Raw genomic sequence first — 18,993 nt, 5'->3', positions numbered from 1 at the left:
GAGGTAAGTTACAGAATTGACCAACTGCACCCTTAATCCTCTGATATCCTGTAAGCAGAAAAAAGTTCTGGAAATGTCAGGCTGATGTAACTCATGGAGAACATTAGCTACTCCTAGAAGAGGCTTATGAAACATAAGCAGGTTCAAAATCACAATCATGTTAACACAGCCTTTCCAACAAGGAGTTCATCCAACTATCAGTGTCTGCTAGAGCCTATTTCATGTGCTTGCATTTTGGAAAGTCTGTCTGAAAATGCAGTACTCTCTGTGGAGCTAAAAAGATGTTGTGAAGTCCTAAGAGAACACTAGGTGTGATGGTGATTTGATATGGAAAAATATGAACAGATCAACACTGCAAATAAATAACTGCTTCACATGGTGATAATATGAGCACAAGGATAAGAATATGTTTTGTTCATAATATTCCCAGAGAAAATGGGAGATCACTATGAAGTATCACTTTTTATTCTGTAGATTTTTATTCTGTTGCATTTGTCATATTTGTAGGTGGTTGGGTTGGTTTGTGGGTTATTAACAAGTCACTACTTAACTATCTTACATTCATTTATAAGTGTAGATTTTATTTTGCATGAGTCAGAACAAAGTAATAAAGAAAATATGTTGGAGTTGTTGCCTTTGGAGCAAAGTTGTATTCTGTCAAGAAGCTGACATTGCTAGATTATAGAGAATTTTGTAAGGCTGTCAGAAAAATGTTTGAGTGTGGGCTCTGTTACCAATGGCTATAATTTGGTATTTCACACCACCTCCTTTGCTTTGCCTAAGGACTGGCACATCTGCCCTGGCAGCTGTGGCAGACCTCCACCACAGCTTCAAATGAGAGCCAAGCATCGGGGATGGTTTGCCACCACTGCTGTGCTTTACTCTAGGAGACTGCAAAGGTACTTCTGAAGGAAGATTATTAAAAAAAAAAAAAAGAGTATTGACATCCAGTGATCCTCTTTGGAATTTTCTTTGCTGAGCATCTCAAAGTGGCTTTTGTATTATGAGTAAAAATACGGCCCATCTGTGTAGCCAATAGAGAAGTATGTCGAGATGCTGTGTCTTCAGCAAGGTAAAATGACAAATGAGAAATGTCTCTTAAAGAATGGAAAAGAATATGAGAGAAAAGGGTGGTGGTGAAGCCACTATGTGTATTTGCAAACAACAAATGGTTATTCACAGTTCAACAGGGGTGTTGCACTCACAGTGTTATAGGGATTCATTCTCTGTGTTCTCTTGGTTCAGAGCTTGCTCTCAGTGTAGGTGGGTGATGATGGTTTGGAGCTGCAACCAACCAAGCAATGTAAGAATTCAGAAAATAATGATATAGATCTATGCCATCATCAAAACTTGTCTGAAAGAAGAGCCACAATAGTGCATGTAGGACTAATCCATGAAATGTAGTAGCAATAGAAACCTGATCAGTGGTGTTTATGAGGCAGCTTTTACCAGGTAGCCAAAATATTGTCAAGTGGGACAGAACTATGGACAGCAATGAGGAACTGCTTTACAAATTCTTCAGTATCCTCAAGTGTTGGAGGCAGCAGTTTGCTAAGAGGCTCAAGCAGCCCATCTTTGTGGAAAATGACCAGATATGTCTGTTGTCCATCCATCTCTTCTCTTTTGATATATGGGTTCTGTTACTGTTTGGTTGAATGTTCTTCCCTTCTCTGCTTGCCAGTATCTGCCAATACATGCCTGACATGAAGCCCCTTCAGACATTAAAAAAAAAAAAAAGGTGTTCCCTTTTATCCCAAAGCACTGATGAAAGGTGGCTATGTTTCAGCTGTTGGAAATATTAAGGAATGGCTTACACTCAGCTGAATATAGACTGTGGTATAGACTGCTCACAGCTGCTTCACTCTTCTCTTTTTGGGGCAGGCTTCTGAACCCATAGGAGTTTTCTATGTCGCTCCATTTTTCTTTGTCTTTTTCTTTCCCTGCTACCTACCTATCTGTCTCACAAGTTCCTTCTTGAGTGAGAAAAGGCTGGGTATGTTCACTTGAGGTGCCATTCCAGAGTCTGCTGGTGAAAATCCTTGGAAGCCATTCAGAGAAGGGTTGAGGTTGGAAGGGAGCTCTGGAGCTCAGCTGGCCCAAGCCCTGCTCAAGCAGGATCACCTGGAGGTGGCTGCTCAGGGCCATGACCAGATCACTTTGGAATAGCTCCAGTGGTGGAGACTCCACAACCTCCTTGAACAGTCTGTTCCAGTTCTCAGACACCCTCACAGCAAAAGTGCAGCTTTCCACAAGATCTGCCAGACTGACAGAGCTACAAGCCCAGCACATGAGTCTCCTGAACGTGCCAGTCGTGTCATTTTACTGTTGCCAACCTGCTATGTCTGCTCGCGTAGTGATTTAGCTCAGCCCAAGAATTGATTTCCATTTGACTACATCTTTGTCTTTAGCAATCAAATAAATTTTGTTTTATCTTAGTGACTGAAACAGAGGGGTAAGGTCTTAGAGGTCTCTTTGTTGTTCTGTCAAAAGATGTCCTGTATCTATGGTGAATAGCTGTTTTTTCATAGGTGCACCTGAAATACAGCTTGACTACATGAATCATGCTGATGTGTAGAATTTAATTGCATTGTTTTACTTTAATCTTCTTCAAAGAGCCAAGAGCTTTTGAGTGTTATATTTAGAAATATTTGTAAAATCATTTTGCATACATTGCAGCAGCATCTAAAAAAAAAAAAAATCACACCTTGCCACCTTCTTGTGTTTTTTGTTTAATTCAGTTCATTAAGGCGTTTGATGTTGATTTCACTTTGCCCACAACAGATTTTAGCTGAGCTTGGCAAGGCCTCATTAGGACATTTGTCATTGAAGTCTTGAGACTAATCAGGGGCTTTCAGTGTGTGACGCTGTTCAAGGGGAGCTTTCAGTGTTTCATGTGTAAAGCACAACACATTTAGTGTTTCATTTATCCTTTGAGATCCATTTATCACTTACAGAGAGGGAAAGAAAACCCTGAGTAAAGCCACTTCTAGTCAATTTGTGCTAAATTACAAGGATTGCACCTTAAAGTCTTCCTTTTGTATGCAGTCAGCAGATCTTAGTTGTCAGATATGAAAAGATGAGTTAATATGGTATTTTATTACCTTTTCTTGTCTTTCCTCCATGTTGTACATGTACATTATAAAGGTTGTTGCAGTCCCAATATCACCAGCAGAAGAACAACCTGGTAAATATTTACATGAGCTATTTCCACAGACTTGTAGTGGTCTGTTGAGTTGAGAAGATATTTGAATTTGGAAAGGAGACGGTAAAGATATTACGGGATTATTGCAGTCCCTTTGAAGAAATGGGAAGTGCTGATTGAATAGCAGGAGTTGTGCTTTTGCCCATATTGTGAGGCCTGTTTGTAGATTTTTACTTTGAATCCTTGTGGTTTCATTTGATATGCTGGAGTGGAGCATGGATCTCTGGGAAGGTAGATGGCAGCAAAATTTGAAATAAAGACTGTATACATGTACCTGTATTGACCTGCACGTGACACCTCCCTGTTCAAGCTTTGCCCTGGCTCCTACTGTGATACCTCAGGGAGAGAATTATTATCTCCTGCTCGTTGCTTTGAGCTAACTACCGTTTAGGGGGCTCGATTGCTCTCAGCTCAGAAAAATCCTCCAAGTCAGAGCTGCCCTTTCTGCTTCCAAGGGAAGCCTGCTTGGATTTGTAGGTGTTCTGCCCGTAGTATTGGAAAGGAATGTTTGGGAGAGTGAGACAGCAAATATTTATTCCATTATTTTCTTAGCCAAAATATAAGCTATTAAACATTTTATTGCTGTCTGATTCCACATTTTGGACCTCCTTTCCCACTATGTTGAACAGTGTGTAATTTGGGAGTGCTGCAGCAAGGTCTCACCAGTAAGGTCTCTCTTCTCTTCCCCAGGCTGAGCAACTCACTCAGCCTTTCCTCACAGCAGAAGTCTTGCAGCCTCCTGATGATTTCTGGGGCCCTCCTCTGGGCTGGCTCTCAGTCTCCCTGTCCTGGGACCCCAGGCTGGCTGCAGCACTCAGGTGGGGTCTCCCCAGAGCAGAGCAGAGGGGGAGAATCACCTCTGTCCACTGCTGGCCACGCTGCTTTGATCCAGCCCAGGGTATGAGTGACTTCCCAGGCCATGAGCATGCATGGCTGGCCTATGGAGATTTTTTTCACCCAACAGCATGCTCACATCTTCAGCAGGGCTGCTTTCGAATCCATCATACCCCAGCCTGTATCAATACCCTGACCCAGGTGCAGCATCTTGCACTTGGCCTTGTTGAACCTCATGAGATTCCTGAAGTTCTACAGCTTGGTGTTTTCTGCAAGATCCACAGATGTGCATGGGTTTCAATAAATGTGTCTGCATCCTTGGATTCAATCTTCACTTGTACAGTGAAGCTCTAGTATTTGAATTATACTTCTACTGTCCACTTCTGTAAAAGTAGCTGGAAATATGGAAGCTTCATCCTCCTCCTGCTGAGGCACTGTTGTGAGGGAAATGCTGTCCTGTTCACTGAGTGTGGCACCAGTTTGGCTCCGGCACCTGAGTATGTGTGACGAACTTTTGAACCTGCAGTATTGCCTGTGGGACTGATAGTGTTCTAAATAAGTGAGCATTTGGGGTTTGCCTGGACATGATGTAATGACATAATTGCAGAACCATTTGGCTTTTAACCACCAATACAGCTTTTTTTTTTTTTTTTTTTTTTTAATATACTGTATTTAGCTTAACAGAATAAAAAGATAATAATCTTCAGTCTCTGCTACTCCATCAAATAAGTTGATGGGCAGATACAAAGCTCCCTTGAAACTTAGTTTGCAGGAATGCCAGTGTTATTTTTAACTGTCTCCAGCAGGAGGCTTTTTGTCTGGAAGGAGTCCAGAGGTGTGCGTTGTAGCCTCTGTTCACATTCAGGGCTGTTACAGGGATGATTTTTGTGCAGGGCATGGGTGGGTGCAGTTGTGGCATAGCTGACTGCTCACCTCTGCTGTTTGGCTGGTGGTGGCTGGAAAATCCAGTGCATGTCCCTCCTGTGGGTCGGCCTCAGCTGGATGCCAGGTGCCCACCTAAGCAAGCAGCTCTGTCACTGCACTCCCCAGCAGGACTGGGGAGAGAAAGTGCAATGAAAGGCTTGTGGATCAAGATAAGGACAGGGAGAGATCACTCAGCAGTTATAGGCACTTATTTGTCATAGGCAAAACAGGCTCAGCTTGGGGAAATTACTTTCATTTATGGCCAGTCAAATCAAAATGCATACTGTTTTCACAAATCTGTAGAGTATTGTAAGGTTTTAAAGTGGACATTTCATTCTTAAATTTATTTTTTTATTATTTAAATATTTTTTAAATTTTTTTTATTATTTAAAATAAACTTATTGAAATGTGTGTGTGAACTTACTGAAATTCTCATGCTTATTTAGAAAGATGTTATAATTGTCATTGGTCACGTTAAGAAAAATAATTTTAGGTGCTTCTGCTGTTTATTGTATATGAACAGGGCGTTACATTTCTATTAAAGTTGTGGTAGAAGTGATGGTTGATTTTGACTGACAGCATTTAGGCATTTAATGGTTTAATATTACACTACAATAGAATTACACATATTTGTAATTAAAAACAATTATTGCTCAAACTCTTAGAAATTTAAAAGTTAGATCCTTAAATCACAAAAAAATAGAAGCACTGCACGGTGAAGGGAGCATAATCACCTTCAAGGTATAGGTATAATATGAGTCTGAATAAACAATTTCCAAATAATAGCAAAGAGGAGGCTATTTAAAATCTCAATCACAGATCATGGAAAGGACATGCTGGGAATATTAAGAGCTACTTGCATAGCAGTAGCTATTCAAAACCCAATTGATATTGCTGTTTTAATTGTACCCACATTAGAGAATATTATTTTTCCCTTTTTTTCTTTGGGCATCCACAGGTCATAAACGTTGACGGAACAATGAGGAAAACCCTCTTAGAAGACAAGCTTCCACACATATTTGGGTTCACACTGCTGGGGGACTACATCTACTGGACTGACTGGCAGAGACGAAGCATTGAAAGAGTTCACAAGATAAAGGCCAGCAGAGACATCATTATTGATCAGCTGCCAGATTTAATGGGCCTTAAGGCAACGAGTGTCACCAAGGCATTTGGTAAGCATGGGCAGCATAGCATGGGTCTGTAGGAGTCTTTATATGGCCTTGCTTTCATTAAGCAGCTGTTGATCACTTGTAATTGGAATAACTGTGATCTGATGGGTTTGAAAGGAAAATGACACCTATTGTTTCTAAAGCTGGGAAAATACAGTGTTGCAAAAGAAGTTGCTTACAGTTTTTAGTGACGTAAATCTTCCAGAGTTTTCACTACACTCTGAATTTTTATGAGGATTTTATTGCTCTGTGCTACAGGAATCATTATTCTCACAGAAATGCTCTTTTTCTTGCTGCTGTTTCCTTCCAGAGCAAAGTCCCATGATGTCAGCAGAATGCTTTTCACTGTTGGGTGGGATAGGCACAGTCAGTCACCATTGCAGTGCTGCCCCAAAGCATGTGGCACTTACATATTAACTCTTAACATCTCAGTTGTACCTAAATCTTAACAACTAAAACTTGCTCTTAGCAAAGTATCAGCAGCTGGATCTCCATGTCCTTCCAATGCATCTCTGAAAGGTGGAGCCAGTGTTTGAGGTCCTCTGCTGCACTGTGCAGCAAGTGTGTCACAGGACCTCCTAGACTCAGTGCACCACAGGTTTTGCAGCTACCTGGAACACCAGAATTTGGGCATAGCAATAAACAGATTCATTAGTCAGCTGTTAAAATTACTGAGGAGAGTCACAATGGAGTAATGGCATCAGTCTGAAATACGTATGCCCTAAAATAGGGAAAATTAAAAGAGCCCTGGTTGAGACTGAATTTCTTTTGTGTGTGTGGTAACTTTCTTAAAATACCTAAATCCTTAGTTCCAGCAGATGGAGAGAGGCACTCATTTATGTGTTGGTCCTTACTTTCCCCTACATATTCCATCCCCATCACATGAAAAAATAAGTGTGAGATTGTGGTGATCTTGTTGGAAGTGCTTCTGCTAATGACTCTTCCCAGCTTTAAATTAAACAGGTGGGAAAGAACTGCAGATATCCAGCTCTTTTCTCACCCTTTTGTATCACTGAACATTTGTAAAAGCTGGTGGTTTCAAAGAGATACAAAGGTGGAGTACTTGGTGAAAAGTAGCTAATTAATTATGTGTCTTCAGTGAACGAATTTAATCTTTGAGGAGACAAGAAGGATCTGTTTGTAGATGGTATTTGTACAATAGGAGGGATAGGTCCAGCTTTGTAATCCTGGTAATCCTGAGTAGACGGGAAGAATCCACTTGGAGTGCCCTTTTTTTTTTTTTGTTTAAAGAATTCCCTGCTGACAACTCATAGTTAACTTATTTTGGAAAATTATACAGTGTTTTTGCTCAACCTCCTGTGCTCCTCTCTCCCTTTTACCTTCACAATGCACTAATATGTGTTTCCTTTTAGTTGTTGGGGGTTTTTTGTTTGTTTGTTTTTTTTTTTAAGGAACTAATTCAATGCACTAATATCTGTTCTGGTTTGTTGTTTTGTTTATTTATTTTTTCAAAGGAACTAATTCATGCGCAGAGAACAATGGAGGCTGCAGCCATCTGTGTTTCTTTACACCTCAGGAGGCCAGGTGTGCCTGTCCCATTGGCCTTGAGCTGTTGAGTGACATGAAGACTTGCATCATTCCTGAAGCCTTCTTAGTTTTCACAAGCAGAGCAGCAATTCATAGGATTTCCCTTGAAACCAATAATAATGATGTTGCTATTCCTCTTACTGGAGTCAAGGAAGCATCTGCTCTGGATTTTGATGTCTCTGATAACAGAATCTATTGGACTGATGTTAGTTTGAAGGTATTACTGACGTGTGAATTCCTTGAATATAAAGCCACAGAGCAGTTACTTTGATCTAACAAAGGTCTCTGTTACATGATCTGTCCTGCAGTTGCCAGTGTTGTCATTGAATTGCATCCAAGGAGACCCTTGGAGATGAAGACAGTTGCGTTGCTGAATGCACAGCAGGGTGACAGGCATCTTCCTGCTTCAAATAAAAATCCAGAGTGGTGTCTGCTCCTACCAAATGCCTAAATCTTGGATGCTGGATGTGTTGCATCCATATATGTATCTGCTGTAGAAAAGCTGAGTTTATGTCAGAGTAGAGTAATTTAAACACTGAGCTCAGCAGCCCCCTGAGTTTTCTATCCTTTTCCAGTTTTGACCTGGAAGACAATTGTACTCAGTATTAACATTTGACAAGTGAACTTTGGATTGTTTGCTGTTAGTCTGTGGCTTCAGCTTGGCACAGAAAAAGCCAGGGAACCTGTCCAGTCTCCTCCACACTGTGTTAAGGGCCCACCTGCCCCCAGCTCTCTCTCAATGTGTTCCCCAGAACACATTTCCTGTGATGTTTGGTAGACATCCAGGTGCATGCTAAAGTCAGGGCTGTGCTCTTCATCAGCGTTACTTGGCCTTTTGAAGTGAACCTAGTATTTGGTAGAAAATAACAGATTCACTTCACTGGAATTAAATTATTCTATTCAGACTCTTAATAGGTTTTCCAAGAGCAATCAGAGTTTCCTTGCCCGTGTGCCCAAGCCATAACATGGCAAAGCTCACTTCTGGAGCCTGCAGGGCTCGGGCAGTTTCCATGGCCTCTCTGTGAGCACTAATGAGGGCTGTGCTTCAGAGTGAGCAGTGCTGCTTGTGCTCTGGATCCCGTTCCTTCAGGAAGAGTGCCAGTGTAATAAATTAGTGCACTGCAGACACAGTTACTAAATAAATCTCACACAGGCACGTGGAGAGCAGGAGTTATGGGCATCTTAACCATTTGTACTGGAAAGCACATCACTTCAGCTGCATCAGTAAATCTCAGTCTCACTCTGTGCAGGAGTGGAAAACTTGTTTGTTACCTCCCAAATTTTACAGCATACTGTATTTTCATATACATAGCAGGTATCTTCCAGCACCTCTGGGTTGTCATTCCCCTTGTCCCATACATATAGCTGCTTAGGAGCAGGTATTATAACTTCAGAGCTCACAGTGATCTCCCTTTCCTTGAGTGCCCACCACTGCCCTGGTCTCTGTGTGCCTCTGGTTATATGAGTGTAGTATTTGCAAAAACTACACAATGTGATTTCAGGGTTTGACATTTACCTTTAAAAGTGTAAAATGTCTCTGACCCTTACACATCCATGTACCAAACTATTAAGAGATCAATAGCTGAAATATTGGCAGGCTTGTAGAGTGATAGCTCAGTGTTGATAAGCAAGGGTGGGTATTTGGTCCTGGAAGTTACTATTTATTTACCTGGGGCTTGTTTCTGTGCTGGTAGCAGTGACTTAGTGATATGTGTGCAGTCCTTGCCCTATGACTTATTTTGTTGAGTGTGCATAACTAAAATGTAAATGGGATCAGTAGATGTGCTCTGATGTAAACGTGCTCCAGGTGGCTGATTATGAGAAACAATTTAATTTAGATGCCATTGGGATGTGTTTCTGAGACTTAAAACATTACAGGGAGTTAAATAATTTTTTTAAAACCAGCTTCTTGTGTGCAAATAGAAGAGAGGGAGAGGTGTCAAGCTACATACTGCTTTCTGAAAATCATGTCCTTTTCAGATGTCTTGGCCATCAGAAACCACAGAAACCATTAGCTTTCTGAAAATTCAGGTGTTTTTCTCCTGAGAATTTCTGTATTTTTTGACAACAGAAATTAGTTGTTTAAGAAGTAACAATGACTGGGGTTTTTTTGTACTAATTTCATTTTGTACACCAAACTTCATGATAATTATTCCTCTTTATTTCACTGGGGTATCCATAAGCACTGTAACATTTTTACACCATTGTTTTCCAGACCATAAGCCGAGCTTTCATGAATGGGAGCTCTGTTGAACATGTGATTGAGTTTGGGCTAGATTATCCTGAGGGAATGGCTGTGGACTGGATGGGCAAGAACCTCTACTGGGCAGACACTGGAACCAATCGCATCGAAGTCGCCCGCCTGGATGGACAGTACAGGCAGGTCCTTGTGTGGAAGGACTTGGACAACCCAAGGTCTCTGGCTCTTGATCCCACCAAAGGGTAAGGGACTCTGCTGCTTTTCAAAGCTTTGTGTGGGTGTTCTTGTACATAACAAGTTATTTGGCACAACTCTGTCTCTTCAGAGTCTTTGAAAAGGCAATAAACCTTCCACAATCCTATGGGTTACAATGAAAAATTAGTAATTGTCAAAAATATTATTCTGCATTTGTGCAAAAAAAAGGAGTATTGCTGCACATAACTATGTGGGTTTTTTTGGTTTGTTTTTTTCAAGTGCTGCAAAGAAATTTAGAAAGGCAAAGCATGCAGCTATACCTGGCTGATGTCCTGTTTTTGTTGCACTTCTCACTGCAGATACATGTACTGGACTGAGTGGGGAGGCAAACCCAGGATCGTTCGAGCCTACATGGATGGGACAAACAGCATCACGTTGGTGGACAAAGTGGGGCGTGCCAATGACCTCACTATTGATTATGTGGACCAAAGGCTCTACTGGACTGACTTAGACACAAGCATGATTGAGTCATCAAATATGCTGGGTAATCTAATGTTATATTACACCAGCCAGTACAGAAATGTGCACTGGCCGTAGTAAAGTAATTGAATAATAAGAAATTTGAGCAATATAACTGATAGTAAATATGTGTGTATATTTTCTTATAAAAGGAAACAGAGAGTTAAGTGTTTAAGAAAATTTTTAAAACCTTCATAAATTAATAACCATATGATGATCTGTAATGGTGGTGAGATAAGATGTCATTTCTCTCTGTTGGTGTGAAACTGTCTGTGTTGTACCAAAGCAGAGATGGCCTCTGAGTTCTCAAAGTGAGGACAGCTTACAGGTTCATTATAAATCATCCCTGACATTTTAGCCTGAACACTAATATTCTGTTGAAGTACTATTTCTTATTTCTGGCTTCAGTTGTATTAATTCTAAACCAAAATACTTCTTGCATGTCTTGGAGGCAGAAAGGTTTTGCAGCTACTACTGCAGTGTGTTTCAGGTACAACTTCACACATTCTCATGTTTTCCATTGGAATTTCATTTATACATACAAGGGGTGTGCTGTGATTGACAATATACATAATTTCACTGCAACTAGGTTGTTTGTTTGGTTGGTTTTTTTATTCCATGGAAAGATACTTTTAGAAAGTGGGGTTTTTTAAAGGTGTGATTGTGTATGCATATCTTCAGAATTCTGAGGTTCTGAAGTTACTCCACCAGAGAATGCCACCAGGGTCATCAGGCTCGATTTGCCCTTAGTGAAGCCATGCTGGCTGTGTCAGATCATCCTTTGTCTTGCATGTGCCTTAGCATTACTTCTAGGAGGATCTGTTCCATGATCTTCCCAGCCACAGAGGTGAGGCTCACCTCTGTGAGGGTCTGTAGTCCTCCTTTTAAAAAGAGGAGTGATGTTTCCCTTTTTTCCAGTCACTGTCAGCTTCAATGTTTATCAAATACAATGGACAGTGGCTTGCCAGCCTCATCAGCCAGTTGCCTCAGGACCCTGGGATGCATCCCATCAGGGCCCATAGTCCTGTGCCCATTCACTTTCATGTTGTACAATGTCTTTGAAGCCAGCAGATTATAAAGACTCAGGTAGACTTGCAGCAAGTGGGCTCATCAGTTAAGGGATGAGCAAAGCACTCTGAAGTGGATGAGGGAATGCTGCTCCAGCCTAATCTTGGACATTATAAACAGCGGGGGGGGGGGAAATCACACTTCTGGGAGCTTTTCTTCCATCTATTGTGAAAATTCAATTATACAGCTTATCTGCTTCCTTCAAAAGAGTATTTCTCATGAATGCATCACTACAGATCAGAATTGCTCTAAGTACCTGAGAGCATGCAGGTTACCTGTACCCCTGACTTGGAGGATTTAGATGCCTAAAAGTTACATGGGAAGGTTGCCTCTGTATTTAGATCTGGTGGCCTCATGTTCTGGTTTTTGATTATTTCATTCTTTCTCAAGTCCTGGTGAAATGGAAAGTAGGGCAGAGGAAGAAAAGTGAGGTGTTCTGTAGAGTCTAGCATGGGATGTTTGAGACAGAAGGAGATGGTGCTGCTAAAGGCTACATCTTCATTTGATGGCAGAGATTCATGGAGGTTTATGCTTGAAAATGTTCAGGAAGATGGTTTGCAGTAAGACTTTATCTACTTCAGTAATACATCTCTGTCAGAGACCATGCTCTAGAAGGTGTTAAATCTAATGTTGCTAACTGAGCCGCTGAATGTGGGAATATTGAGATTTCTGCCAAACAAACAGTTTCCTAAACTCCTGGGATAGCTGTATGTTAAATTGCACTGCAAAAGATTTGTTTCCTGAGTGAAGCACCATTATTTCTCATAGCAGTTTCTCTGTGAATCTCAAGTTTATTGTTGCTTTCATGCATATTAATGGGGTTTTTTATTGGCCTAAGTGATTACTGGAGCTGATAGTATTATTGGATATCTTTTTGGATATGTCTATTTGGGTTGATAAGCGTGAGACATATGAAGTAGTATTTATTTAGATTACAATACACTGGCATAATTTCAAATTGCTTTGTAGGCAGGAGGGTATCAAGGTAGGGCTTTGGAATACAACTGTTTATGTTACCTCTTGAGCAGATAACACTTAATAAAGAATCCCATGATGCTGATTTGGAAAATCAGAGGTTTTATTTTAAAAAGAAGAAAAAGATTTTTCTGCATGCCAGTCACACCTTATTTTATGTCATGGGAATTGTCCTTTAGTTGGTTATCCTTGTTTTTGCAGGACAAGAACGAGAAATCATAGCAGATGATCTACCTCATCCATTTGGATTAACCCAGTACAGTGACTACATCTACTGGACAGACTGGAATCTTCACAGCATAGAAAGAGCAGACAAGACCAGTGGGAAGAACAGGACCCTTATTCAGGGCCATCTGGACTTTGTGATGGACATATTGGTCTTCCATTCTTCTCGTCAGGATGGCTTGAACGATTGTGTGCAGAATAATGGCCATTGTGGTCACTTGTGCCTTGCCATCCCAAATGGATTTAGGTGTGGCTGTGCTGCTCATTACACCTTGGATCCCAACAGCAGGAACTGCAGTTGTAAGCCTTTTTATTTGTTATTGTGTTCTGCAGTGCTTGTGGCTCCCAGGTGCTAAAGGAAAGGGGTCCCAAGTATGTTTCCAAGGTTGTGATTTTAAAAGTGATCTTTGCATATGAGGACAGAGTATGGAATTTTATATCCATTTTTGTGACATGTGCTAGGCATGAAGATTTGTATTTCAAGTCTTAGAAATGACAGCGCTGTCAAGTCTGGTCTTTCTTGTTTTACCAGAAGTACTTTCTAGGTGATTCAGCTGTGTGAGTGAAGCTTTCCCACTCCTTACCTAAGTGTGTAGGTGGTGGAAAAGAAATTGCCAACAAAAAAGTCTTTTTCTCTTACATGCTTGATAAAGTCAGCTAAAATAACACACAGTAAAGCAGTCTTAAGTCCTAAGTAGTCTGCCCAAATTGCAGATGCACTTGAAATACATAGAAGTTTGTGTTCTTCCTGCATGTGATATTATATGTGATATTAGAAGCCTTCTACTTGATTGGTTGTTCAGTAGGAACTTAAGTTTCTAGTAAAAATGGCACATGAATAGAAAATGGGTGCATAGTAGCATATAAGGCAATTTTAACTGAATGAAAGGGTGAATTTTTGAAAGGCAGGTCCTGCAGATTTCACCTGATCTCCTTCTATAACTATAGAAAGAAACATTTCAACTTTATAGCAAAAATATCCAGTTATGAGTTGTTTAATTTTCATTGTGAATATTGGTGTCTCTTTGTGACTTTTTTCTAAATATTCTCTTTCTTCTGTGGGGATATATTTTTGGGAATTGTACTTTCTCATGCGTTCTGTTTGGGCTTTTTTCAGCCCCGGCCAGTTTCCTGCTATTTAGCCAGAAATCTGCCATCAGCAGGATGATACCTGATGATCAGCAAAGCCCAGATATCATCCTACCCATGCATGGTCTGAGGAATGTCAAGGCTATTGATTACGATCCCTTAGATAAATTGATCTACTGGGTGGATGGACGCCAGAATATTATAAAAAGAGCCAAAGATGATGGCACACAGGCAAGTGTACATCTTGTCTATAGTTTTGTGTCAGTCTTTTTGTGTGCTTTTACTTTATGCTTGACCTTCCTCTTCTGTCTGCCACACCAAGGGATCATCACTGTCAACTGCTCTTGTCAGCACTTACTGATGGATATTCTATTTATATATGAGAATTACTGAACATTTTTAGGATTGTGGTTTTAGGGGTTTCTAAACCATGGGGCAAGTAAACTGTGCTTTCTGTGCAATCATTGTTCTTCAGTCAATCATCAGAGTAATGGCTGGAAATTGTTGTCCATGTGTTGTCTTGCAGCCTTTCACTGTAATGAGTACCCCGAACCAAAGCCAGAACCCGGAGAAGCAGCCCCACGACCTCAGCATCGATATCTACAGCCACACCTTGTACTGGACCTGTGAGGCCACAAATTCCGTCAACGTGCACCGGCTGAACGGGGAATCCATCGGGATGGTGCTGCGGGGGGAGCACGACAGGCCCAGAGCCATCGTGGTGAACGCAGAGCGCGGGTGAGCGTCCGTCCGGCTCCTTGTGCAGGGCTTGTGCCAGCTCCGCGCCTGGGAACCTTGTGCTGCCTCTGTCTGTTTGTGCCAAGAGAAGTTCTGAGTTTTGGTCAGGGTGTAGGTGACTGCTTATCCAGTTCTGGGTTCTGGGGTATCCAGGTTTCTCCTCCTGTTCTCTCCTTTGCCTCTCTTCTCACAGCCATGCGTGAGGCAATAACCCAGGTGGTGACAGCAAAGTAAAACCACCTTGTACTGTTCTCTGTGTGGACGCACAGCCCTGCCACCTGACAGCAAAAACAGGAGAGTCTGTATCACCTCAGAATCTGGCTCATAAGTGTTTAGTCATCATAAAACAAATGTTTCCAGGGGTAAAGAAAAGAGCCTCGAATTTGATACAACTATTCCTGCTAATGTAGCAGTATGAAACTTAAACACTTGAACCCCTCATGTTCTATACATTCTTAAATTAATTCTGATGTCATGTGTATCTCAAAAACCTCTGAAATGAATTGAAGCAGGTGGGATGCACTAGAGTGATTCCCCACAGGAGGAAAATATGTTTTGCTGCAAAGCAGCTTTAGTTAGATTCAACAGACACTCCCTCTGCTTCTGGTAGTTAGTAGCTTTCTTCTTAGATGTCAAAGATGGATGGTGCTTTACTGTTCTCTTGAATAAGTGAGATGCTTAAATCCCAGTTACTGCTAAATGGCTTACCATGTGCTTGACAGATGTTGAATGACAATATTTCACAAATATGTGGATACAATAGTACCCAGTGACTCTGTCTGGAGTATTTATAGGACTGGTGTTTTGTACCGGTGTACTCTGCACTGTTCAAAAGCTGTTTTGGGGAGAGGGGGATTAGAGGAAAGATTCTAATCTTATTGGGACTAAGTCACTTGGATATAGCTTGTATTTATAAAAGCTTGTCTGCTTTCTCCATTAAAATGGGAGTTTGGGTTTGTTGATCTCTAAAACTCTCAACTTTTCTGGTCAGGTTTTCAAGTGATTTAATGCTAAATCCATTTCAAAGTAAAGGAGGAAAAATGAGGAAGACAGTATGCTAAACACTGTGACTGTCTGGGAGAGCTGAATGAGTGATTTCCAATGGCTTCTGCCACGATTACAGAAATTCCTTCCACTGCCTCTCCCTTGGGTTCATGTTCTGACTGCTGCCTCCCCTCCTTATGCCGTTAAGGAAAGGCTGTGCAGCAGTGCAGCTCAGGCTGTTGGAGAGCTTGCCTATGTTACTCACCACTGAAAAAATAGTGGACTTTTCCTTTAAAGAGGTCTCAGTTCATCATGGGGTTGCACCCTTTTTTCCCTATGCATGAGCAGGACAGAGACTGCTTTTGTTTGCAACTGAACTGGCTTAGACAGATATAAAGAATTCATGGAACTAAGGTGTCAGGAACGTGCCATCCTCAGTTGTTCTTCTGTAATCTTTTCTCAAGTTTGGTAGGAAATTTTACTTGCTGAGAAGTAAAAGTTACTTAGAAGGAGAGGAGGTGGTGGTTAATGCTTTTTTTTTGTTAGAAAGAACTTCTGGACTTCGATTTGTAAGTGGGGACAGCTTTACCCAGGGAGAGTTGCAGAAGGTCTGTGCTAGTCTCTTACAACCCCCAGCTCCGTGCAGGAGCAGTGCTGCTGGTGCAGCAGTGTTGAGGCACTTTATGGCCTGGAGATCAATCCTATTAATTTCAGGCTGAGCGTGTCAGTTAGCAGATGTTTGGTTCTGGATCTTTGCACCTGGGAGCAGTCACAGCAGCCATGCCTGTGCAACCATTCCCGCTTGCAAGGTGGGCAGAGGGGAATTGCCTGTCCCTGGAGCTCCAGCTCAGCGGTGCTGTCTCTGTTCTCAGGTACATGTACTTCACCAACATGCAGGAGAGAGCTCCCAAGATTGAGCGTGCAGCCCTGGATGGCACAGAGAGAGAAGTGCTTTTTACAACTGGCTTGATCCGACCGGTAGCGCTGGTGGTTGACAACAAGCTTGGAAAGCTTTTCTGGGTGGATGCGGATCTGAAGCGCATCGAGAGCTGTGACCTGTCAGGTATGTGGTATGAGTTAAACACTTGCAGCACAGTGCTAGCATGTACAGGACATCGTTCCCTCTTTGATGCTGAGCCTGGTGACTTTCATCTCCACCGCTGCCAGTTCTGTGTAGGCAGTCACAGACAGCAGTTGCTGGTGGGCTCCATCTTTGATGTAATTAGAATAGACATGACTGTAATGATTGACACCTTCCAAGGCAGCCGTTTGACTTTTGATGTGTTCTGAAAGTGTTCTTAGTCATGGAACCCCTAAATAACCTCCTCTGTGCCCCCCCCCCACCCTTTTTTTTTTCTTAGTGGTTTGAAAAGTTTGCATACTTTTCAATTTGTCTTTCTCTGGAGCTTACAGCTTAGTAAATCAAGGTAGCTTGAAAAAAACAAACAGAAGAAAGGGCAATGTTTGGGTTTTTTCTAATCTGGGTGATAAGACAGGTCATCTGAAACAACATTGTTGCAACACAGTGGAGAGATGCCAACTCATCACAATTTTTGTACATTAGTAATATGAACCATTACTCCATATGCAAAGCAATAGCACTCATGGATCTTAGCACAGTTCACTATTGACTTAAAAGCACTTGATAGTGCTGAAGAAGTGGAGAAATTTGCTCTGGTGGGCAGTACAGAACAGAGGGTGCAGTGGCTCTAATTTCTGTCTCAGAAAATCATTGTGGTTATATTTGATCCTGTTGAGCTCACTGTAATTTGATTCACTGAGATGTTGATTTTTAAATGAGTTAGCAGCATATTTTTATTTTTACAATGCTTTTCAGTCTTGTATCACAACTTCAGAAGAAATTTGAGAGCCAAAGTGATGTTAATATTAATTGCTTATTCTAAATAGCATTTTCTGAGCAAAATACTTTTGAAAAAAATATTTTTGAGAAAATACTTTTCTGAGCAAAATGGGCATATGTTAGGAAAAGATTTTTAGCATAAACTAAGGCTGCTGAATAAATGGGACCAAAATTGTGTATAGCATCCTTCATAACGATTAAACTGGTCTAGATATTCTATTGTTCCATTGTAGACTTGTAGAGGTGACATGGTTATGGAGGTTCCTGATTACCCTGATTAAAACAGCATCCTGCTAAATCAGGGAATAGCCTCAGATGTCCAGTGCTTAACTTTCAGAGAGGGATGAAAGAACTATAACCCATCTAACAGTTTTCTTTGCAAGGTTCTGGAATTTTTCAGTTGGAGTTAGACCAAGTTGCTCTTAAACTCCTTCAGTTTAAAACCGTTCCCCCTTGTCCTATCACTATCTGCCCACAGAAAAATTCCCTCTCCCTCTTTTTTTATAAGCTCCCTTTAAGTATCATGAAAGGCTTCTTTAAGGTCTCCCCAGAGCCTTCTCTTCTCCAGGCTGAGCAACCCCAGCTCTCTTTGCCTATTCTCATAAGAGAGGTGCTCCAGCTCTCTGGTCATCTTCATGGCCTTCCTCTGGAGCTGTTCTAACTGCAAAGCTAATTGAACATGCTCATGCTTGGCTGAGCTCTGCGTAATTTATGCAGCAAATTAGTTGAATTCATTTCTTATAGCACTTTTATTATGTGGATTCTATAATCTCGCTTTGTGTAGATACTAAAAACTTACATTTTTTATATACAAGCAGACATAAGGCCATAATTCCAAAATTAATTATGAGAGAAGAAGCAGCACCAAGTTACGATTTTGTTTTAAATTTTAATTTTTTTAATCAAATATATCCAGTTACATAGGCATACACAGGGTCAGAATGGTTTCAGTGAATTAATAGTTTGGTATATCTTCACCCTAGAAAATAATAAAAGCAATAACTAAATTAATCTAATCACAGGGCAGTACACAGTAGAATGCGCAAGACACAAGTAATTCAAGTGAAAACTGATAATAAATGCATTTTTACTTGACCTCTTTTTTACTCACTGGCTTAAAGCAGATTTTCACATATTTTTATAAAGCAGAGAGCCTGAGCATTTGACAGTGTTCCTATTTAGGAGCATATTGAGTCATTTAAAGTTTGGGTTTTCTGGTGGGTTACTAAATAAGAAAAGTTGAGTTTCTTTTAAGAGATTTTCTTTTTTGATCCTGTATCTGTGGTTGTCACATAGGCTGTGACAAGGTTTGGTACTTGCCTCTTGCTTTGCATGATGAATATGTTCTATTTGAGTAACGGCAGTGAAACTAAACTGGTTGTATTTTGCACTTGCTTATATATTCCAGAAAAAATGCACAGCTCCGTGTGTGAGTGCACTGTAAAACCCTTGGCCCAAG

At 41.1% G+C, this 18,993-nt stretch overlaps 1 protein-coding gene across 1 annotated transcript in view; it reads left to right on the top strand.

Annotated features, from left to right (window-relative positions):
* Positions 1 to 18,993, top strand: part of LRP5 (LDL receptor related protein 5) — a 134,178-nt gene that overhangs the window by 94,164 nt on the left and 21,021 nt on the right. The window contains exons 8-15 of the mRNA XM_064425073.1: positions 5,919 to 6,135; positions 7,608 to 7,897; positions 9,896 to 10,122; positions 10,435 to 10,619; positions 12,839 to 13,162; positions 13,980 to 14,182; positions 14,478 to 14,689; positions 16,546 to 16,736. Coding sequence (XP_064281143.1) covers positions 5,919 to 6,135; positions 7,608 to 7,897; positions 9,896 to 10,122; positions 10,435 to 10,619; positions 12,839 to 13,162; positions 13,980 to 14,182; positions 14,478 to 14,689; positions 16,546 to 16,736 — 1,849 coding nt within the window. The remainder of the gene's footprint in view (positions 1 to 5,918; positions 6,136 to 7,607; positions 7,898 to 9,895; positions 10,123 to 10,434; positions 10,620 to 12,838; positions 13,163 to 13,979; positions 14,183 to 14,477; positions 14,690 to 16,545; positions 16,737 to 18,993) is intronic.

Source organism: Passer domesticus, chromosome 6 (genome assembly GCF_036417665.1).
Source record: "Passer domesticus isolate bPasDom1 chromosome 6, bPasDom1.hap1, whole genome shotgun sequence".
In the NCBI taxonomy this organism is placed as follows: Eukaryota; Metazoa; Chordata; class Aves; order Passeriformes; family Passeridae; genus Passer; species Passer domesticus.
Note: the sequence above shows the minus strand (reverse complement) of the source record. Positions and strands in the feature narration are given on the sequence as shown.